The following is a 25,305-nucleotide window of genomic DNA, read 5'->3' on the forward strand; positions in this document are numbered from 1 at the left end:
TTTCCATAATACCATCACATTAATTTATTCATCAAAACAATCTGTTTAAACAGCATTTGTAGCTTACACTTAGGGCTTGATTTTTTTTCTGATTAATTGCTCCAAGATAAGAAAATCTGGGTAAAAGTCAATGGAAAAAAATCGAGAAGTGTTTTGGGCATTTCTATTTTGCTTATTTTGGAATTTGTCATTTTTTTACCATTCCTGAAATATTGGACCTTTTTTTTACATACTTGTTTATGCAATTTTCTTTGTCTTATAGGCATTGCGCATGTATGCGATGATAAAAAAAAGTAAAATGATTATTTTTGAATTAGTTGTTTTATACCATTTTTAAGATATAGAACTGTTGTTTTTACTTTTATATCTGTTTGTGTAATATTCTGTCTTTGTTACGAAAGAAAAGGGCACATATCAGAATATACGAATGTCAGTGTAAAATGTCTGGTAACTTACTATTCAGCGAAACTACTATGCAAACAAATTACGATATGTGTTTCATTATTGTGAATAGTATCAGATCACTTTCTTAACATAGATGAAAATTATAACTCAAGCACATAATAAAATAACTAACGTAACTTAAATGGAAAACAAAACAGAGTAGATTTACTTAGTCTGCAAAACTGTATAAAATTTAGTTGTAATTTCACCTGATGACCTTATCCTAAAAGAACAGTTACTTTTTAGAGACTTAGAACGTTATTTAACTGAGTATTCGTACAATAACAACGTTTAGGTATTGTATAAAAATATTCGTAATTATTAAAACTCTAAACGCACTTCTTTCAACTATTGATACGAAAATAATAATGTACGTCCGACATCTTAATTTATGATATCGAAGTATTTTTAATTCCAAATTTCTTCTTCTTATTATTATTCTGTTAAAGTATTCCACAGTAATGATTTTTAGTACGGTTACAACTCTCTGCTTCTTATATACTTAATGTATCGGAGTATCTGAATACAATCAGTAGTAGTAACAACGCCTTAGGACAGTAAATAAGGCTGGTTGAGCACGCAAAGTTTAAGAAATTTATCTGTAAAAGGATGTTTGAAAATGGAGGTTTTTAGAAGAAAACTTTGGACTAGCAATATAAAATTGTGCAATCAAAATGTTTAGACTTTATAATAGTTTTATTTGTAATAGCTTCTTCTTTATTCATGATAATAGTGTTAAACAGAATTAGATTGTAAGACAAAACTTGTATTTTTCATTTACTAGCAACCTGATGTATTTTTGTAAGTTTTGAACAAGACTTTGGAGTTTGTACAACTGTATTAGAATTTAAAAGTTGTCTAACGGTTTTAATACACAATCAGTGACAGTCTTTTTTTAAAATCTAGATTAAGTTCCCAACACAACTGATTTTAGACCAGCTTCGTCCCAAAATAAAAAACAAGCAGCTGTTGGCTGCATTTCAAAAGTCACTTGTGGAGAAGGAATGAAGAGTACATTAGGGACGCTTTAGAAATACGTCATATAAAATTAGTACAGAAGGACAAAGTTCTTAGGTCTTTTGGTATTGTAAAAAGTGTTCTTCTAAAACGTAGCCCTTTTCAACATCCTGTATATTACAACAAGCGTAAAGTTTCAGATACAAACATTATAAATCATAAATATTAAACTTTGATCACATTTAATATTTCAAAGCTTAATATCTCTTTTCCTAGTCGGTGGTGGGGGTGGGGGTCTGGGTGGTTTGGAAACACAATGTCCACTTTCAGTATTGGCTGTTGCAGGTGGGTTCTGAACCGTGATTTCCATTGGAGATACTGAGCATCCATCTAAGGGCAGCTCAACCTTGGGTATAATAATTTTCTTTTCATTTGAACGTTGACTGCCATCACTATTACTGGAATTTGAATCTGACTGCACATTTTGTAGAATGGCTGAGGAAGCACATAACATTGTTGCTGCTGTAATATTGTTAAATATACTAAAATCAGCACTTCTACGGGTTTTATTGTCGGAATATTTGAAAGTCTTACGAAGTTTTTTGTTTAAACCATCCATTTTCGCCACCTACGTGTTTTGAAGTTGTTTTTCCTGTGTGTATGTCAGGAAGCGAGGCATTGCTGTGCAGTGGAGACTGTAGGTCTGGGTCGCTGGACCACTTATCCTTGCTACCACCTATCTTTTGCTGGTTGGCCAGACAAGCTTTCCCAACTGTTGTTTTCATGAACTTTTCCAAAATCTCGACGCAGCTTTGTCGACCACAAAATCGAGCCCAGTCGAGTGAGCAAAATTTTCTACTAGGGTCTCTCAACAATGAATTGGCACCTATATGAAAAAAAAAACACATTAGTTTAATTAAAAAACCTCTAAATGTTTTTGTTTCACAGGTAATGTAACAGTGGTTATTCCATGCTATCAAACACTGGTGCCTTAAAAGCATGTATATGATCTAATTTGTTAAAAAATGTTTTTATTATAAAAATCCACATCATTGTAACTTAGCGCGCAAATTTGTCACAAACACGTGTTGAATAATAACTTCATTAGGACCCCCATGATGTATTATTTTATTATAATCCATTTATCAGGGGCTTTGGTCTTAAATTGGTGCACAATATCCCTAGAAGAATGTGTAGGCGATTGTAACATTTAAGCTCATCCTAAAGGTACAATACTGAATTGAATTCTGGTATCTTCTGTTGCCAAGAGATATAAATACAGTTATTATGATGTTCTTTGAACCAATTTCAGACAACATAGACACGTTAAGTTGTTGTAATGTCATTTTCGAAGAAACTACGTTTGTCAGGGTGTAAATATAGTACTAAGTTGAAATTTATAAGAAAGAAATTCAGGTATATTCTGGTTATTCTTCATATCTATAAAGAAATCATATAATCTAATTCCTTAAACCACTAAATGTTTACATTAGCTAGATATATATGATCTATGGACAAATACATTATATGGTTGTCTCTAATTTTATTCTACCTTCAACACAGAAAAGGTGTGTGTATTTAGTTACAGTAAAGTCACATCGAGCTATCTACTGTGTCTAATTTTAGCATTTTAAATCCGAACACCAAAGGTAAGGACAAATGAGACTTCTCAGTTTGCACTCTAAGAACCATTTGGGTCGTGCTTATGTGCTTACACTTAAAATAAATTTTAGGTATATTTTTTGAGTGCTATATGAAAGTTTTTGTGGTGTCATTTACAAATAAATACAGTCCTCGATTTTTTCGAAGAAGTCAGTTAAATGGAACATTGTTTCGTTGAGTTTGCACTTTACAAGCCTACGCAATAGTTTCTGGACTTTATAGGCCAGTGTATTTGACTTTTTCTCAATCCGTTTCCAGAAACTATCAGTAGCGATTTCCCTAGTAAAAGACTTATTCCTTTTCGGCACTGTTAATAGGATGGATTTGAGTAATAACTGGTTAAAAACTCTTTTGTAACGCAAGCACTGTTAGATAGCCAACCACTATTACGTTCCTTCGCAATTGGAGATTTTTGTAGACAACCCTCGATGCAACTACTACTGTGTATTTACGGGACTCAAAAACGACAACCAGATAATATCAGTTGATCTTTATGCATAAATAGACTGACTGCTTTATACGTATGTTTATAGGGGTTGTAATAAGTTGGTCAGTTATTTTATGCACCACTTGCGTCTAACTGTGTTAACATTGAGGGGGTAAGTGTAAGGAAAAACTAGCGACAACAAAAGCCGAGGAAAAATTTTTGCTAAAAATATTCTAACTTAAGTTGTACATTTCTTTCTGCTGTATGATTAGGTGCCTATTATACACATTGAATGTTTTACATAATGGCGCCTATTGTTTCATATAAACAAAATGTATTTCTTGTCCTCATAATTCTCATAGTGATTTTACCAAGCAAACCTAAAGATATTTATTTATTTATTTATAAGTAATAGTGAAACTACTGTGGTGATGTCAGCCAAGTATAATACTTAGAAGTATAAACATTTATTTTATTATTTCGCAAAATACGCACACTATAAAAACGTGGTATGTTTTTCCAAAACAAAACCACTAGGTTATAACAACTCCAATTAACTTACAAATTATCTCATTCGTCAGATCCTATTGGTCAAGCTAGTTTGTATTTCAATTGCAGATATATATATTAACAATCATAATTACAAAATGCTACACGCAATTTATTTTGAAAACTTGTCACTCAATAACATCAGTATAAACTAACTAGAAATAATACATGTAATTCAGTAGTTTAAAGTTTAGTTAAAGATATGTTACAAATCTTTATAGCTTAAGGGTAATGTCCAGCGTAATAACATTAGAATTGAGAAATTCATAAATCAAACTTCTCCTCCTAAGTTACATCATTTGAAGGTTTACTAATTCGACGAAGTGTTGAGAAACTAGGAGATCATGATATTTATAAAATGTTAAATCCATTTTTCTTGTTTAGTTCAACAAAATGTTGAAACAAGTAGTTTATCTTCAGGAAAGTTTTCAAATTTGTTTAGCAATATTAACATGAGCTTTTATAAGTGAAGTCTACGAAAACAAATGGTTACTTAGCATATTCTATAATCACTAACCTGAAATTAATCAGATCAGTATAGTATTTTATAGATGAAGTGATCAGATGACGAGAAAGACAATTCTAGTGTAAAAAATAACTATCAACATTTGAAAATAGCTTAACGATTTCATTAACCTCATGTTATATGAAAAGGGCACATACTAAAATAACTAAACATGATATTCTTATGTACCATAATTTCCTCTCTACCATAATTTCAGGCTTGTCCTTAAGTTAACAATTAATCTTAACTTTAAAACCAATAGTATTCTATATATACACAAACATTGGTTAAGGAGCATGCCACTTTATCTCACTTTTGTAAACACTCACAATAAACCTTTAATAAATAACACCATCCATAATAAAAAAACGTTTAACGTAAAGGTAGATATGCAGTGAAAAACTCTTTATTGAGAATACCTAACATGTAATTTCAGATGTGTATAAAATACCTTGACAATGATTATAATTGTGGTATTACAGTTTACTTCAGTTGTTAATATTGAGTGTGCAATACCCGTGTATGTAAAACAAAGTGACACAATTCAGTCATGTACTTGTGCTCTATTCACCCATAGAAGACGTATCCTTAAAAACCAGTAAATTTCTTGGTCACCAAACTTAATAAAGTATTCTCCTGACCAATTGCTGTACTACTTTCTTTTGTCATTCTTATGATAATGCCAACACAGCTTACCCTTTGACCTACATTCATTCTCTCCACTATCATCTAGTTGTTACACAGGTGGTGCTTGGTTTTAGAAAGAAAGTAATGGGGTTAAGGTTGCAAAACTCATTCCTGTCCATGTGACATGACTCGGGTTATGAGGTACCAACTTATGATTGTTAGAATTCACTATCACTTACAACACATCTATCTTAATACCCTCTTCCAGACATAAGTTCAGTAATAGCTAACTTCATTTATATGCACATATTTTTTTGCATATAAATTTCTCAACAAGTGGGGTTCTCGACATCACTGATTAATAGCTAACTTCATCTTTCAAAGTTTCATCATATGAGTGTTTCCTTCTGCCCCCTACCTAAACACTTACAGCTAACACTTTCATTTATTTTTATGTGCAGCTTATACTATAAAAATGCTATAGAAACATTCAGCACAATTGAAAGTATCCTGCCATAGCCAAATAAAGTACTGAATACACCAAGTTTATACTTGAAATGATATCCAAAGTTACTGTTTCCAATTTCATTTACAATTGGTGACTTTACTCACTTGAAATATCTTGCACAACTTGTTATTTTCTATGAAAGGATGAAAGTGGCACTATATGCTAATTTTCAATGTTAAAAATGAAACATTCGTTTAATATTATTAACAAAAAAGTTTTTATTTGTTTTTGAATTTCATGCAAAGCTACATGAGGGCTATCTGCACTAGCCATCTCTGATTTAGTCATGTGAGACAAGAGGGAAGGCAGCTTGTCATCACCACTCACCAACAACTCTTGGGCTATTCTTTTACCAACAAAGAGTTGGAGTAACTGTCATATTATAATGCCCCCATGGCACGTTTGGTGTGACAGAGATTCGAACCTGCGACCCTCAGATCACGATCTAAGTGACTTAACCACGTGATATGCTGGACCCCACTAAAAATTTACATCAGCTACAAATATTTGATCTACAGCCAAATGCATTATGTGGTTTTCCATATTTTATTCTACTTTCAGCCCACAAAATGTGTGTGTTCAGTTACAGTAAGGCCACATCGGGCTATCTACTTTGTCTACTGAAGGGAATCAAACTCCTGATTTTAGCAATATATATCTGAAGACTTGCTGCTGTTCTACCTGGAAACCACAGAAAAGGAAGTGAGAGAACATCTTATTTCATATTTTGGTGTTAGTGGCACATCAAACAATGGGACTTATCACTGGCAGTGTTAAGAGTGGCATCATTGAAGACTGCTGGGTAGATTGCAAACTAAACTAATGTACAGTCATGGCTGCTGGCATTGCTGTTTATTGAGTTCTTGGGTGCAAGGACATTTCTCTCCTGAGGTTTGGTGGGATCCTCCATTTTTAAACATGATAAATCAGCCTCTGAAGACTATGGTGCCATTCCAACCACAGATACTGTAAGTTATTTCCTCAAGTAGCAGTGGTCATCTTCCACATACTCAAGCACTGTATAAGTCAAAAAAAGTCTGGATGTACTAGTTTCAGTGGCTTTGTAGAGTGTCTTTCTCAAGAAAAAGTTTTATGCATCCTGCAGGAACTTGGCAGTTTCATAGCTAGAAAAACTTGAAGAGCTCATCTAAGTAGCCAAACTGTTTATTAGGATAAGACAAGACAGAAAAATCACAGGCTAGTCAAGAAGGAGAGACTGAATGTTGTTGGATCTTAAATAGTGAAAGTCCATATTCAAGTGCAAATGTTTACTTAGTTATAATTGGTTGAAAATTAGTCGATTGAATAGGTTAAGGGATTGCAATCTCAGTTATGACTATGAATTAGGTACTGGTCAAGCAACATGCCTACAGACTTAACATATATTCACTTACATCCTCACCCATAAAACATGTTTTCAGAGAACCTGATGATTTCTTGATCCCCCTTATTTCTCGGGTTTTCATTTAATCACCTGCCTGTAGCCCCTGCTGGACAACAGAGACATACGTGTCATACTCAGCCTCATCTCTAACATACTGCTGGCTACTTTATAGACAACATCTGTTTCCAAAAGGACAGGATGAAGATCGAGGCTACTTGAGTTCTACATTGCTAAGTAATTCATGTTAGGTGATGCTAATTTTATCTTTGACCATTGACATTTGGCAATGCTTTTGGTATCTTTCTCCCATTTCCAAATTATGTAACAGTTATGACATGAATTACAAAATTCCACTGTGCAAGTGGTACTGCCCTTCTTCCCCATTACATTTACAGACTACATTTTCTTCCTTCAAAATTACATTTTATAATGAAACAATGTTATGAAAGTATGCATTAAAACTATTTATTATTAAAAATATTTCAGTACATATTTTTTAAAATATTTCCACCAAAATAAAACACTGGGTACATCACACATGTATATATATACACACACAATGATATCCCAGCCATTATCCGACAATGTTACGTACTATTGCAATTTCACTAACTTGTTGATATTTCAACATAATAGAGCTAAAGCATTTTTGCACGGTCCTTATAAGAATTCCACGTAACACTGAGTTAGATTCACCAGGTAAACTTGTGTTATTTAAAATCCCAGATAAAACAGTGTTTGTTCTTTTTCTCAGTAGTGTGAGTCTTTGTTACTGTTATCTTTTCCACAAAATATGCACTACCTGCAGAACATTTCAATGCTAAAATTGAAATGTTCTCTCAGTATTAACCAGGTTCATTGAGACTCAATCTCTTCCCATAGAATCTCTTCCAACATAGAACAGGTACTCTCCTATTACAGAACCCCCAATGTAAATTCAACTAGTCTTTAGTAATTGATGAACATACTACATATGCCAACTATGTAAGTTACACAGACTATCTCACATGCTGAAAACAGTCTCAGGTTTGCTCTCATTAGCCAACTTGACTTGCCAATATTAGAATATCAGTTGCACTGTATCGAAGAATTGGGTCTCTTCCAATGTGGCCATACATTTGTCTGTTCATAGTAGTGAAAAGGCATCAATCTGATTTACCACATTCACCCTTTTAAAACCTAGACATACTTTCCTTTTTTCTAACAGATACAACTGGAGATGACTAAGCAATGTCTTCAGGCTGTGTGATCCTGTCCTTCAATATAAATTGTACTTCAGTAAAGGCTAGAGGTTGGTGTGGTATGAGTGCGTTAGTGTCTGCCTAAGGTACAGCCAATGCAACTACCATTGCAGCCTTCTTCCTCTCTTGTAAGTGGTTTAAAATTACCCCTTCTTATCACATTACTACAGAAACTCTCTTGGTAAAGGTGAGATTATCTCTCACACTAAGGTGTAGTCTTAAGCTTGTGATCTGTTGAAACCATTACAGAGTAGGCTTTAGCATGCAAATTGTGCAGATCATACAATTGCATACGGTTGCCAAGCTCTCCATGGTACCCGTCTTCTGAACCTCACGCTCAGTCACATGAATTTTTCAATTTTCCACCTGGTCAAACTTCTGGCACATCTTAATAATGACTGTTCCACAATCTCAAAGATGAACCAACTAAAATGCTAGTTGGAGCTTGGGGCCAAGCCATCTAGATCTAGGTCATCCAGGTGTTGCACAGCCTGCTCTGTAGGTGAGCCACTTCAAGCAGTTATCTGCATGAAAGGTTTCAGAACATGATCAAATTTTCTTTCACTGCACCCTTGAATAATGAAGGTGTGTTCTAACTTGTCTTGCTCATGGAAACCCATAATTTTAGCCAAACTCTTTCCTTCCTCATCTCTATTCCCTCACTTGACTGAAATGTCTTTAACATCAAAGGTACAACATGGTAGGAATGCTCAGACAAATCAACTGTTATGTGCACAGGAAATCGCTGGACTCAAGGCAGCACATCAATGAGTTGTCATTTGTATCTTGTCTGTCAGCTATGTGTGACCCTAGATTCCTCCAAGATCCATGGGTGTCCCCTGCAATATAACTTTCAAATTGAAAAAGCTCTCCAAAATTCCATGGTTCACATATTTTTTTTATTCAGTGTCTGCCATCTATTTGGCAGTGGTGAAATAGATCTTGTTGGTAGTAGTAATTAACCAACCTCACCTAGAGTTCTTTTCATTATTTTCTCAAGTAGCTTTAATGAGAGTTGGGGCCAGATTATTCTAGCTGGTGAAGATCACCCACTCAGTCTCAAACCTGCCAGATGTCACATCACTACAAAGAACTTAAGACTTTCATGATTTTTTCTCACAGAGGACGACCCTCAGAGGGAGAGAATGGACAACAGTCCTGGGTGCATCGGATATTGGTGGTTCTTTTCTCTGAATCGTTGGCTACAATGAGGTGGAAGTCATGAACCTGTGCAGCATCAGTGAAAGCCTAATGGCCAGAAAAGGACTCTTCCTAGATCCCTAAACCTTCTCGAATAACTGTTTCTCTTCAATGGCTAACTCTTCTTCGTATATTTAAGTAATATTATTTGTGCAAAATGGCATGTGCATAAGCATTTTAAACCATAATAAGTTGGTAAAAGTGGCAATACAAGCATCAGCAGGAAACAGCTAACTCAACAAAAATATCATATGTTCAAATCACCAAAATGTTCTCCTTTCCATTCACTCTGTGATGAATTCAACTCAAACTAATTTTTCTTTGAGTGATGCAACAGACCATCTGAATAACAGGAAATTAAAAAAGAAATAAAGAGACTTTACATGAGATAAAATACAAATGAAAGACTCTTATTATAATACAAACACATGATTAGCTGATTTACCTGTCTATCTTACCTGTTGACACACTTCAACAACATGTAGCATTATAACCTTATCTTTTTATAGGCAAACCAGGTGTTACCTCAAGAGCATAACAGAAAACAAAGACAGGTAGAATGAAAACGAATTAATGACTTTCTTGGTCATTTATTACGTACAAACAACATATTACAGAATGAACATCTCATTCCAAAAAAAAGACTATTAAAATAAGGAGAAAGTTTCATTTATGCCACATCCAACACCAAATAAAGTGTAACTGTTGAAGTCAGAAAGCAACGGTTCAGCTGTGTGTTACATTCTCCCTGGAATGGAAGCAATGCAGTGGATATGAATAGAGGTTATGTTAGACAATGGTGACATGTAGGCTGTGTGCGATTGGTTTGTTTGAGTTTCGCTAGCCGTCCCTAATTTAGCAGTGAAAGACTAAAGAAAAAGAAGCTAGTCATCACCACCCACCGCCAACTCTTGGGCTGCTCTTTTACCAACAAGTAGTGGGATTGACCGTAACTTTATAACGCCCTCACGGCTGAAAGGGCGAGCATGCTCAGTGTGACGGGATTCGAACCTGCAACGATCAGATTGCGAGTCGAGGGCTGTTACCACCTGATCATACCGAGCCCATGTTGTTCGAATTAAGCGCGATAGTTGTAATAATTAAGTCTGACATTCGACTCATCTTTATCATCACTTTATTGGTTCATCTGTAAAATATTAAAGTTGTCTGTTGATTACTTTTCGAATTATAAATGTTAGAATTAGCCAAAGAACTTAATAATAACCCTATATACATAACAAAAGTGTCCTAACCTCAGAGCCTGTTAACCATAACAATTCGCTCTTTAAGTATCTGTTTTATTAACTTGTCTGTAATTCACAAACTTAATACTCCTTTTTTTCAGTGGTATCATTTAAGTTTAAAGAATCTTAAACTAAACCATTTTTGACGATTTCTGATCGACAATCAGTGTTTTACCAAATTTGTTTTAAGTAGTCAGTTAGCCTAATTTACCTGAAGCAAGAAGCACCTTCACACAACGTCCTCTTCCCTGCAATGACGCCTTCATTAAGGCAGTGACGCCAAAGACATTTCTTTGGTCAACCACAATAGTTTCACGAAACACTCTCAACAAAAAGGTTACAATTTCCACGTGACCTAAGCATAAAAAAGATTATAGAAAAGGAATGTAAATATATTTTTAGAGTAAAATCTATTACATTATCTAAAAATGAAATTAAGAAAATATTACTTATTCATTTGAATAGTTGAAAATCAAAACTTTATTACGTTACTTCCATTAATTTCAAATAACACTGAGGAATAGGCATAATAGTGATATTTGTGAGCTCAGTGAAAAAAAAGAGAGGTGCGAATTAATAACACTTTCGTCAATTACTTTTTCTGTAAATAAACGTTTCTTGGGTGGGATAATTTGTTACATGAAGCTCTGGTATGTGAAAAAAGTTCATTGAAGCGTTTTTACCAATTTGACAGTTTGCAAGATTTATGACAGCTCTCTGTTATATAAAACTATTTTAACACGTTAACAAGTAATAAAGTGTTTCAGACAGTTGTTTCCATTATGTTTAACGGTACGAAAGGATACACAATTCCTTCTCTCTAGAATATCTTTCACACTTTAACTTTTATACCGGATTTTATTGTTGTATAGTTAATCAGCTTTTCAGCCTCAACGACGGTTTGAAATAAAATTTATAAAAAAAACAACAACTTTGGATCTATGTTCACGTTTAAATAATTTTGTTGTAATATATATATTGTAAGATAATTTGAAAAGTGACTAATTTATCCAATAACAAGGAAAAACATGCCGCTATATGTTGCGAATTTGTTGAGCAGATAAACAGTCTGACTCACCAAAAATAGATAACAATGTTGTGTATGTGTGTTTACTGGGCAGATAGCTATTTGGCCCGGCATGGCCAAGCGCGTAAGGTGTGCGACTCGTAATCCGAGGGTCGCGGGTTCGCGCCCGCGTCGCGCTAAACATGCTCGCCCTCCCAGCCGTGGGGGTGTATAATGTGACGGTCAATCCCACTATTCGTTGGTAAAAGAGTAGCCCAAGAGTTGGCGGTGGGTGGTGATGACTAGTTGCCTTCCCTCTAGTCTTACACTGCTAAATTAGGGACGGCTAGCACAGATAGCCCTCGAGTAGCTTTGTGCGAAATTCCAAAAAACCAAACCAAGATAGCTATTTATTTGACTCATCTAATAAAAATATTGTTCTTTGACTTTTTTGGGTAGGTACCTGGTTATATAACTCGTCTTACAAGACATACCAATGCTATGTTGTTTTGTTGAATAGGTAGCTGCTGTTTGACTTCCCTAATAATAGAGAAAACAAATGATTAGATTGTAAATTTGTTAAAAAGAACAAGAGACTTTCTTTACCAAGAAACCATTGTTGTGCTGTACGTTTGCTGGTGAGACAAGTAGCGAGTTGACTCATCTAACAAAAACAGTTATTCTTGTTTGCATTAAGTAAAGGATGTTTGTGCTCTGCCCACCATGAGTATCCAAACCCGGTTTGTAGCGGTATAAATCCGCACATATCTCGTTATGCTACTGCGGAAGGGGGGAGGCAACAGAAACAAATGAAACACATTATCGTGTAGCGAATCTGTTGGAACAGCATGAAACTATCCTGATCTTTATCATAGAATGCTGTACGTTGTTTGTTTATGGAACAGATAAGGAGCAATCTGATTTATCCAACAACAGATATAGTATATTGGTTCGTCGTAGAAACAGACTGTCTACACGTGACATATATTGCGTACTGTTGCCTGGGGCACATAGGCGGTTTTGGTAACTAACCTCTGTGTTCGTGGATATCCAACCGCCGCACTTCGCTTACCACAGCTGCGGTACGACTCGTTACAGATGTCTTTCTGCATTATCCTGATGCCACAATATAATTAACAGTCCTTTGTTTTTCAGTGATGACAAGAAAACCCACTTGTAGAGAAAAATATATATGTAAAAACGGCTGGTTTAAGGTTGAGAAGATTTTTATGCAGAGAAGCGAACAACGTTTCGACCTTCTTGACTTGACGATGACCGAAGACGGTCGAAACGTTGTTCGCTCCTCTACATAAAAATTTTCTCAACCCAAACCAGCCGTTCTTACACATATCTTGTCCTTTTTTGTTACGTTCTTAACCACAAAGGATATCCTTGCCACAAAAAATCCAAATTTACGTTCTTAACCACAAAGGATATCCTTGCCTCAAAAAATCCAAATTCATGATTTGAACACACGTTCATGACCTGGGCTTATTAATACCATACCTTGGAAAGACTGTTACATATTCTTCTCGAAAGCAACTATTATTTGGTGGCATTACTACTACGCACGCAATGTCAATCAATGACAAAGTGTAATTCTGATATATCCCGTTCCACTGGTACTTTATATCGCATGCAACTGTTACATGACTCTCGAATTTTTATATTCAAAATCGTTTTAACACAATATTTTCAAGCCTCTGTGTATTGTTGACTTGTGAGTCTGCTCAACAAAGACGTAACTATTTTACTCACCAAACAATATGTGTTGTATGTTTGCTGTGTAAATAACTGTTGAGTGCTTCACTAGAAAATAGATGAGAAATGCCTTTCTGCTGTAGGTTGTCTTATCACACACACAAACACACTATAGCTAGCGGTCTTATCTGACAATATCTGTAACTTTTTAAATAAAATTGTGTACCATCCCATAGCTTGCTGTTAACAGTTTATGTTAACGTTTGTCAACTATAGGTGCCATTAAGTCTGCTGGTCAGTGGCGGCACCAAGGGGGGCTTGGCGGGAGGGGCTTGACCCCCCAATATTGTTACCTACATATATTCATAAAATATGGTAAACACAATCGTTGTTGTTGCTTAACAATTAACATCAAAGAGACATAGATCTGTAGAGCTCAACGTCCTCATTAAGGCGGAAGTATGTGTCATGTGTCCCATAACAGCGTACTGAATGCACTGAAACTCATGCGCTGTATTACCGCTCCCTGTGTAATGCCATTCTATCTTGAGCTTTGACAAAGATTAGACAACCACGTTGATTTCAAGTTACAACAGATCATCAGGGATTTTACTTGATAAATCAAAGGTTTCACAGGTATTTACCCATTAATTTCATTTATCTTTTATTGTAAAGTAAAACATAGCAAGCAACCATGCTGGAGCCATGCAAGGACGCCTTCATGGATCTCCACAAACTTGTATGCATCGCTGTGACCCTGCCTGTCACTTCAGCTGCCTGTGAGAGAAGTTTCTCATGTCTGTAGCTTCTCAAGACATACTTGCGCAACAGCAGTGGTAACAACCACACCAGCAACCTTACTGTCATATCAGTAAACTCCAGGAGAGCAAAACAACTCGATATTGATACTGTTATAGACACATTTGCTGCCAATCACCAAAACAGACGCATTGTTTTGAAGTAATATTGACAATAAACACAACATGATGAAAGATAGTTAGCCTGATAGTGACCTTACTTTTCCTCAGATTATATTAACTCCACATGAGATAATTCGTTTCTGCTATGTAAACTATGTCTTTATGTTATATTTCTTTTGATTTGTAGCTTTACTCTTAATTGTATATTAAATGTTCAATCTAAGCTTATCTTGATTTTCTTTATTGTTGTGTATTACCTTGGTGGAATTTAGGTGAGCTTCCTCTTTTACGTATACGCATATTTTTATAAACAGATTATTTCTAATTTGTAATAATGAATTATTAATCAGAGAATGAGTTTCCAATGAAAACTGCATTAAAAACGCAGTTCAAAATAGCACACCTTTCTGAAATGTACCTTGGTATTTACGTTATTATAATTTGCCATCTATACTTCATATTGATGGCATTTTGGGAAGCGCCTCCACAGTTGTTGATACTGTTATTACGGTTTCATCCCATTTTGACTAACGACAGTTATAACTATCCAATCAAAACATCGCTTGTTCATTTCGATCGTATCTAATAAAAACACTCACGAATGTAATTAGAAACCATGTTTGGACAGCTTTTGATTGCATGACTTAAATGTCAAACTTACGGCTGAATAACGCAGTGCCAATGTGACAGTTGATACTAAAAATAAGAGGTTAAATCTAAGCAAGCACGTACACAAATAGAATTACTTCACCTAATGAAATAAACAATAATAAATTGGTATAGCAGTAAAAAAAATCAGAGTAATATTATTTAAATTCCTGGATGTAAGTTACAATAAAGGACGTGACAAGAAACGTAAGATTTCATCTATCGTTACAAGCGTGCATATTACTGCCAAAGGATTGTTTACATTAGAGAATGCGAGTACTTTCGTAAAGAGTTTGAAATCATGATAAAAAAATTTACAACGTGAAACATGATTAGAGCATAACAATGTTGTTGAAAAGAGTGAAACATGTAGTATTTACAGAGCTTACCGGATCCATTAGGTTTTCTCTATGATGATACATGTTCTTAGATGGAGGCGAATCACCAAAGCCCACCAAATCGATGTTTATTTATACTACTAAATCTGAGAGAGCTTTTACAAGGTACGACAGAAAATCCCGAACAGTGTTCGCGTTCCTATTGACTAATAACTTTTGCCATTTTCAGACCATGTAGGCGCTAATATTTCTTATGAGTATCAGATAAAAGAAAACGTTCATTTCTATAAAAGGTGTCCATATTATCAAATAAATGTTTTTTGTTTGTTTTTGATTTTCGCGCAAAGCTACACGAGGGCTATCTGCGCTATCCATCCCTAATTTTGCAGGGTAAGAGGGAAGGCAGCTAGTCATCAACACCCACCACTAACTCTTGGGCTACTCTTTTTACCAACGAATAGTGGGATTGACTGTCACGTTATAACGCCCCCATGGCTGAAAGGGCGAGCACGTTTGGTGTGACGGGAATTCGAACCAGCGACCCTCAGATTACGAGTCTAGTATCTTAACCCCCTGGCCATGTCTTGCCTCAAAGGAGTGTGTTTAGTAAACTATGTGTAATAGTAGCAAGCAGATAGTATATCAAGTCTGAAATTAGTTCTAAGATTTATTCTCGACGGCAGAAATAATTCAGAAGGTATATAGTAACTGACAGAATAGTATAATATAGATGGCTTCAATTTGTGTATGATACTATTATGCAGGGATATTACATTGGAACGGAATGGCCTGAAACGGAGTTACACCTCTTGAAAGTGTAAGCCATTAGCATTCCTGATACACAGATTGGAATTCCAAAGTGGATCACAAAAGGGTTCTTCCATCTCTTTCAAAGTCCCAGTTTAACCACTGCTGTTCTGCTCCTGTTATTTGGTAACCAACATCTTCAACTATTATCAGCGGTAGTAACAGAATGTGAATTGTGATACAGTTTTGGCACTTTTGACAACATTCGTTTGTACAGTAGAAGAAACACATGACTGTACTCTTGGCAATGCCTTTCTCTTTTGTTTAATTGTTTGTTTGTTTTTAACTTTCGTGCAAAGCTACACGACGGCTTTCACCTTACTAGTCTTTCGAACGTCTGTGTTTTGCTATGATAAAGTGACTGCATGTTACTTTTATTACTAACCTACGAAATGTCTAAATACCTCGAAACAAAAGATACGCTAAGCGACGCGATATAACACTGCAGAAAAAAGTTACTCGTGTTCTTTGTAAATCTAAGCAAAACAGGACCATAATGTTACTGTCATTATTTCAACAGCTAATACTTTTCGGTAAAAAAATAAAGCAAAATAAGAGAGCAGCTTCACTTACCAGCTTGGGAGGCCATCATCAGCGGTGTGCACCCTTCGTTATCTGGTAAGTTAGGGTCCAAATCTGGAAGATCTGCTAATAGCTGCAACATGGCCAATTGTCCGTTGGCACACACGTGGTTAAGGCCAGTCTGAAAACACCAACAGTTTACATTGGTTATCTCTCTTTTGTATATTTATTGTTTGTTTGTTTAGAATTAAGCACAAAGCTACAAAATAGGGTATCTGTGCTCTGCCCACCACGGGTATCGAAACCCGTTTTCTAGTGGTGTGAGTCCACAGCCATTTTATATTTACTAATAACTTATTTGAAGAAAAACCTAAATACTCACATTTTCCAATATAAACGTTTTTACCTCTTATCAGGAAACAAGCTAGTTACATTGAGCTAAATTCTTAAGTTTCACATCGTATATTAGACCGTGAAATATGACGTCACTTTGAAGCCATCATTAGAATTATCCGTAACATTAGACTGCAATTTGTTTGTATATTTGTTTATATTTTATCTATTTTTAGCTTTCAAATAAGATACTTATAAAAATAGTATTTCAAATCTATCTGTTATGTGCCACAAGTCACTCAACAGGAAGTCTTTCGTACAATATCGAAACTCGTCAACTTGATTGAGGAATGAGAGGTAAAAATTTATCTCAGGTGGCAGGGGCGTAGATCCTGGGGGGGGATAAGGGTATACATCCCCCTTCATTTTAGGTGGGGGGTATGGTGCAAACAATCATCCCCCCTATAGTTTGGTCTGTTAAATTGTTTTATTGCATCACAGGTCTACAAGTTGTGTGTTTGTTCTTGTGATTCTCGTGTTCTTACCAATCGAATTACACAATTAGGCTTAGATGTAGGATATTTCAATAGCCGAAATGTACATCTTTAATATAGGCGTGCTTCTAAGCTTTTCGATCTAAGCGATAGTTCGTAAGTATTAGTCAGTAGGCCTAAGAATACATGCAAGTATCGTGGCAACAAGATTACTCTGTGACTGCATGTTTACAGCTTTCAGGTTCACGTAATCAGGGATTACCAATTTGCAAATTGGACAGTCCACATAAGTGGTTGCAAAAATCATCCCCCCCATCGGGTGTAAAAAATTTACGCCCCTGTCAGGTACTATTTATATATAGAAATAAAGAAAGTTTGAAGTAATTTGTTAATTCCCAGTTCCTCACCAGCTTTCTGTATTGAAGCGGTAACTTTGAAGCTCTTACACTACAAATGATAATAGCTTCTCAAATAAAATGGTAAGGATCACGATGAAACAAAATGGCTGTCATAAAAATCGTCTGTTTAAAACCTCCTTTAAAATGACTATGATTATTTAACAGCATTGTCCGAACAAGATTAAAGCTTGTCGTATTAATAAAATCATCTAAATCACTATATAAGTGTTTATGAAGTCAATCAAAATTTCACTACTTTAACGAACCTTCGCTCCAATTCTTTTACAGAACTCTTCTGTATGGAGTCTTAACGATTCCCTTTTTGTACCTAAAAGGATACGAGTACATATATACATGCGCTACTTTTGGCATATAATTAGTTTGAAGGTAGGTTGGTAGAAATCCTTATGAGTACTAAAATCGAATCGGGTATAGACACACACCACGCTTTGTATTTCTGGCACACAAAAATGAGACAAATCACAAAGAAACAAAGACAAGTAGCGAGTTTTAAACCTACGAAAAGTATTAAAACAAGAAAATCTAAACCAGAAAGGCTGAGTTACTTAACATTTAAAAAAAAATTTATCCTTACTTTGGCTCAGACCAACGTAATTATAGCGACTTGCCAAAGTAGGGATATATATATATCTATATATATATATTACATTTTAAGTAACGCATTTTTTTGTAGTTTCGACTTCTTTGCTTTAAAACCTTGTGTAGCATTAAAACTGTCTACGTTATTATTGTTAGCTAAGCTACTTATATATCGGGCCTAGTATGGCCAGGTAGGTAAGGTGCTCGGCTTGTAGTCTGAGGGGCCCGGGTTCGAATTCCCGTTGTACCAAAGATGATCGTCACGATTAGCCATTTGAGCGTTATAATGTTATGATCAATCCCACTATTCGTTGGTAAAGGAGCAGTCCAAGATTTGGCAGTGGGTGGTGATGACTAGCTAGCTGCCTTCCTTCTAGTCTTACACTGCTAAATTAGGGATGACCAGCCCAGATAGCCTTCGTGTATTTTTGCGCGAAATAAACAAAATGAAGTTATGTTTCAATTTGTCTTTATAAAATTTATTTTTTTTATTGTACTTGTAGAAATAACTTTTTAGATACAATTTTGTCTCTCATAAATTCTGAAATTGAACAAAATGACTCCTGGGCAGTGATTTACGACAAACAAAAGATGCATTTGAAATATAATTGACCTACGGATGAAAAGGCGAGCATATTTGGTGTGACGGAGATTCGAACCTGCGACCAGCAGAGTACGAGTCAAGCTCCCTAACCACCTGGCAATGTCGGGCCCATGTGAAACGATATCAGCGAAAAGAAGTTTAATTTCGCTCTCTACCTGACCTTCCAGCACAGTCTACGGATTTACAATGCAAAAATCAAGGGTTCAATTACTCTCAGTGGGCTCAACAGATAGCCCGATGTGGCTGTGCTATAAGAAAAACACACACACACCAGACGAAAAATGACAACTTTGAATCGAACCTTTACTTTAAGCATTAGTTACAACGAGGAGAGCTGCTAGCAGAATCGCAACTCTATGAACGAGAATGCTTGTTTCTTAATCGGAGGGTTATATACTCTGGGGGTTATTTTCTTAATGGTGCTTCTAGATTGTCTACTCAACACACAAGTATAAGACGTAATTAAAAACAAGATAACGGCAGAAATACCAAACTAAATGATACCTGTTGTTAGGGTGGGCCGTGCCAGATAGTAGATATATATAATTGCCTTTTCACAGAGGAACTGTTGCGAGCACCATTCTCTTTGACGTTTGTTATTTCCCGGAAAAGGGGCCAAGAGCCACCTAGAGAGGTCACATGTTTTAACCACTCATGCCACTGTACAATAATCTGTCAGTCAGTCAGTAGACACTAAAATTATGATATAAGGGATACTTAACATGTATAAGTGAACAGACTGATATAACTTGAGTTATATGTGTTTAAACGCAAATAAAAAATATTAAGAATATTAAGAATAACTACAATGCAACATTTATACCGTAATACGTGCAATTTTTGTGAAAAGTAAGAGGAGCAAGTTCCTCCTCTTGTAACTTATCTGCGGTCGCCCATTACGTTTAACATTGCAGTTTGAATTGTCGTGACTTCAGTAAAAGGTGCTCATACCGTGAGTTACGAAAAGAATTTACGCATTCTGTAGGTTACAACGCAGTATGACATATGAACCTCAAAAGTAAGAAATAAAAATAATTGTTACACTTAATTTTGATTTTATTTACTCTTGAAACGGGGCACTTTCGGAGACCCTGCAGAAGTGTATCTAATACTAGATGCTATTCCATTTATAATATATTAAAGAGTTATAGTGACACCTGCCGTCTCTATCGAAGGTTGCTAGAATATACTGGGAAGATCTATAGATTGTAAATGTGGTCCATTAAGTAATCATATTAGCGATAAAAAACAATAAATACAATAAAAATATAGATATATAACTCTTCACTAAAATACGTTTAGTTGAGATATCGGAAATACATCAATAGACCTGTAATAATTTACCAGTTTGTTAGGTGTTCAACATTACTTTGGTGACCTTTAAAAAAGATATATATATTGTTTTAAATTTCATGGAAATCTATTCCCAAGCTATCTGGGTTAGCTGTTCCTGATTTTGAGCGGTAGATTAAAGGGAAGACAGCTATTTAGCACCGATTACCACCAACTACTGGGTTGCTCTTTACCGGCAAATAGAAGCATTGACCCTCACATTATTCGTTTGTTTGTTTTGAATTTTCGCGCAAAGCTGTATGAGGACTATTTGCGCTAGCGATCACTAATTCAGCAGTGTAAGACTAGAGGGAAGGGAGCTAGCTAGTTATCACCACCTACTGTCGACTCTTGGGATTGATTGTAACTTTATATCGTCCACACAGCTGAAAAGGCAATCATGTTTGGTGTGAGTGGGATTAGAACCCGCGATCCGTCACATTATAGGCTGTTATATCATGAAGGTAAAAGATATGATAGAACTGGTAGTCATGGTAAAATACATATACCACACTGAGCTCGAAATCTCAGACAAGCGCACCACAACACCGTCTCAACGGGCTTTAATTTCTTTACACTTTACTGTGTACATCTAATTTTAAAGCCCACAAATAATTTTTACAAAAGAAATGCAGCCAAGGTGACGATAACGTTACAACTAATAAAAAGTGTGAAATATATTTAAGCTGAGGTTTCTCTGTAAAGCAAACATTCTTTTCAACAACTGATCTGAATATTTCATGATGATTTAGAAATTATGTTTTATAGGATACAGAGAGCTATCACTATTTTAAAGTTAGGGACACGTGGGTGTAAAGTTCTATGATATAATATTGCAAATAATTTTCTATCTCGACATTAATTTTTAAAAGTAACGTTTTGTCCTTTTTATCTCTTTATTTCACTGACATCCGATAATGAAAACGACTACATTATTTTCATTTGTTTTCTCTGGCACCATTAACTGCAGAGGTGGTGTCCTATTTTTAACCGCTATTTTAAGAACCAAACACTTACCCTACTATTTTACTTTTATCTTCTTTTCTTTTGTGAAGCCTAAAACTCAGTTAAGCAATCGAATAATTCGTTTAGGGGTGGCTTTGATGACGAAGCTGGATTTCTTAACGAAACAAAAGATCAAGTGAGCCTAAAAAAAGACTGCAATTCTATTAACAATTATTTAAACTGGTATCTTTCTTGATCTCTATTTTCAATTACCGAATATTCGAAGTTGCCAAAGATGAGCCAGGGTATCAGCACTTGATTTCAAAACAATTATTCTTCTCGCAGGAAATTAAGACTGAAATATATTGTTAGGTCTAACCCTAATCAAACAACAATGAGCTATTCACGTAACTATTATGTTCTCAAAATACACAGAAACCAAATTACAAAATTCAACTTAGAAGACGTTTGTTGTTTTACACTGATATAAGACGAAGGACAAATATTCATTAAGCCTAATGAAAATGAATTATAAAAAAAAACAATGTTTATTACATTTTCCACTCATATTTTCTTTTAAACTTGTCACCAGCTAAGAAGAATGTGATAAGCGTATGTAGTTTATTCTAATTTATACCATGTTCATTGCACTCAGTTTACATGTGTAAACATTGTGCATTGCTACGACATTGATCAAACATGCCTAAAAGAGTTTCCGATATTTTGTGGTATAAAAATGCTATAGTCAGTTTAAAAACAGTGAGTCAAACAATAAAGACTTTTTATGGTAACTGAACTTTTTACTATTGAAAACAGGTAAAAGTATTTATAATATTTTGAGCACTTAATATTCTCTAAACTGTGTTGAACGTTATACCAGAGGGATTTACTTTAGTGCAGTGTTCATTTGATCTTACTTAGGTAATTACATATCGAATTGATACGAAACGATAAGGCCCAGCATGGCCAAGCGTGTTAAGGCGTTCGACTCGTAATCATAGGGTCGCGGGTTCGCATCCCGGTTGCACCAAACATGCTCGCCTTTTCAGCCGTGGGGGCGTTATAATGTGACGATCAATCCCACTATTCGTTGGTAAAAGAGTAACCCAAGAGTTGGCAGTGGGTGGTGATGACTAGCTGCCTTCCCTTTAGTCTTACACTGCTAAATTAAGTACAGCTAGCGCAGATAGCCCTCGTGTCGCTATGCGCGAAATTAAAACAACAAACGAAACGATAATTTGAAATTTATCTTGGTTCCTTCTTTTAATCACGAGCTAGCGACAACAATAGAAAGTGATATTACAAAACTGATTAAAATATTCTAATAAATAATATTACGAGATGAAAGATGTACTAATTTAATGAAAACCTTACAGTAAAGCAATATCTTTAATATTCTTGCTTTTTTATATTCGTTAAAGTAACAAAAATACGAGATTATGTTAATACATGACCTGATAAGGCAAATGTATGTAAAACATATAACACAGAAAATATCGCACATGAAAGATAAAACCACGAAACATACGAAACGAAAGAAAACAAGGTGAAAAAGCCCTTATAAAACAGAAAGCATGGATGATTACTCTTAAATCATTTTTATTTAAGGTCAAAGATTAGTAATCTCTGAAAATAATAATTCGATATCATTATTTTAATTAAAACAGTGAAATAAAATAAACATTAATTTATGTTATTTGTATTTAAGCACACAACCTGCAGAAGTTTTGTTTATTTGTTTTTTGAATTTCGCGCAAACCAAGCCGGCCCTAATTTAGTAGTGGGAAGACTAGAGGGAAGGCAACTAATCATCACCACCCACTGCCAACTCTTGGGCTAGTCTTTGACTAACGAGTAGTGGGATTGATCGAAATATTATAACGCCCCCACGGGTGAAAGGGCGCGCATGTTTGGCGCGACGGGAATGCGAACCCGCGACCCTCAGATTAGGAGTCGTACACCTTAACACGCTTGGCGATACCGAGCCTTTTTTTATGATGTAACTATCCTTTTGAAATTTCATAGTTTATACAGACAATTATGCTCCATGGTGCTCAGCTCAAAGTAAAGAAGCAGAAAATTGCAGCAAAAATGTCCCAAAATTTATAAACGGTTGAACAAAACTAGAGTACAACAACACGAACGTATTGTGATACATTATTTGTACAACAACATGAACGTATTGTGATACATTATTTGTACAACAACATGAACGTATTGTGATACATTATTTTTACAACAACATGAACTTATTGTGACACATTATTTGTACAACAACATGAACGTATTGTGATACATTATTTGTACAACAACATGAACGTATTGTGATACATTATTTGTACAACAGCATGAAGTTATTGTGATATATTATTTGTACAACATGAACGTATTGTGATACATTATTTGTACAACAACATGAACGTATTGTGATACATTATTTTAACAACATGAACTTATTGTGACACATTATTTGTACAAGAACATGAACGTATTGTGATACATTATTTGTACAACAAGATGAACGTATTGTGATACATTATTTGTACAACAGCATGAACTTATTGTGATATATTATTTGTACAACAACATGAACGTATTGTGATACATTATTTGTACAACAAGATGAACGTATTGTGATACATTATTTGTACAACAAGATGAACGTATTGTGATACATTATTTGTACAACAAGATGAACGTATTGTGATACATTATTTGTACAACAAGATGAACGTATTGTGATACATTATTTGTACAACAGCATGAACTTATTGTGACACATTATTTGTACAACAACATGAACGTATTGTGATACATTATTTGTACAACAACATGAACGTATTGTGATACATTATTTGTACAACAACATGAAGTTATTGTGATATATTATTTGTACAACATGAACGTATTGTGATACATTATTTGTACAACAACATGAACGTATTGTGATACATTATTTTTACAACATGAACTTATTGTGACACATTATTTGTACAAGAACATGAACGTATTGTGATACATTATTTGTACAACAAGATGAACGTATTGTGATACATTATTTGTACAACAGCATGAACTTATTGTGATATATTATTTGTACAACATGATGAACGTATTGTGATACATTATTTGTACAACAAGATGAACGTATTGTGATACATTATTTGTACAACAAGATGAACGTATTGTGATACATTATTTGTACAACAGCATGAACTTATTGTGATATATTATTTGTACAACAACATGAACGTATTGTGATACATTATTTGTACAACAAGATGAACGTATTGTGATACATTATTTGTACAACAGCATGAACTTATTGTGATATATTATTTGTACAACAACATGAACGTATTGTGATACATTATTTGTACAACAAGATGAACGTATTGTAATACATTATTTGTACAAGAACATGAACGTATTGTGATACATTATTTGTACAACAAGATGAACGTATTGTGATACATTATTTGTACAACAGCATGAACTTATTGTGATATATTATTTGTACAACATGATGAACGTATTGTGATACATTATTTGTACAACAAGATGAACGTATTGTGATACATTATTTGTACAACAGCATGAACTTATTGTGATATATTATTTGTACAACAACATGAACGCATTGTGATACATTATTTGTACAACAAGATGAACGTATTGTGATACATTATTTGTACAACAGCATGAACTTATTGTGATATATTATTTGTACAACATGATGAACGTATTGTGATACATTATTTGTACAACAAGATGAACGTATTGTGATACATTATTTGTACAACAGCATGAACTTATTGTGATATATTATTTGTACAACAACATGAACGTATTGTGATACATTATTTGTACAACAAGATGAACGTATTGTGATACATTATTTGTACAACA

At 34.8% G+C, this 25,305-nt stretch overlaps 1 protein-coding gene across 1 annotated transcript in view; it reads right to left on the bottom strand.

The window, feature by feature from the left end:
* The window catches only part of LOC143226388 (ankyrin repeat domain-containing protein 33B-like), a 41,840-nt gene continuing 16,535 nt past the window's right edge, over window positions 1–25,305 (bottom strand). The window contains exons 2-4 of the mRNA XM_076457297.1: window positions 16,742–16,871; window positions 10,960–11,103; window positions 1–2,287 (exon numbers count right to left, since the gene is read on the bottom strand). Of these exons, the coding sequence (XP_076313412.1) occupies window positions 1,992–2,287; window positions 10,960–11,103; window positions 16,742–16,871 (570 nt within the window). The 3' untranslated portion in view covers window positions 1–1,991. The remainder of the gene's footprint in view (window positions 2,288–10,959; window positions 11,104–16,741; window positions 16,872–25,305) is intronic.

Source organism: Tachypleus tridentatus, chromosome 9 (genome assembly GCF_004210375.1).
Source record: "Tachypleus tridentatus isolate NWPU-2018 chromosome 9, ASM421037v1, whole genome shotgun sequence".
Taxonomy (NCBI): domain Eukaryota; kingdom Metazoa; phylum Arthropoda; class Merostomata; order Xiphosura; family Limulidae; genus Tachypleus; species Tachypleus tridentatus.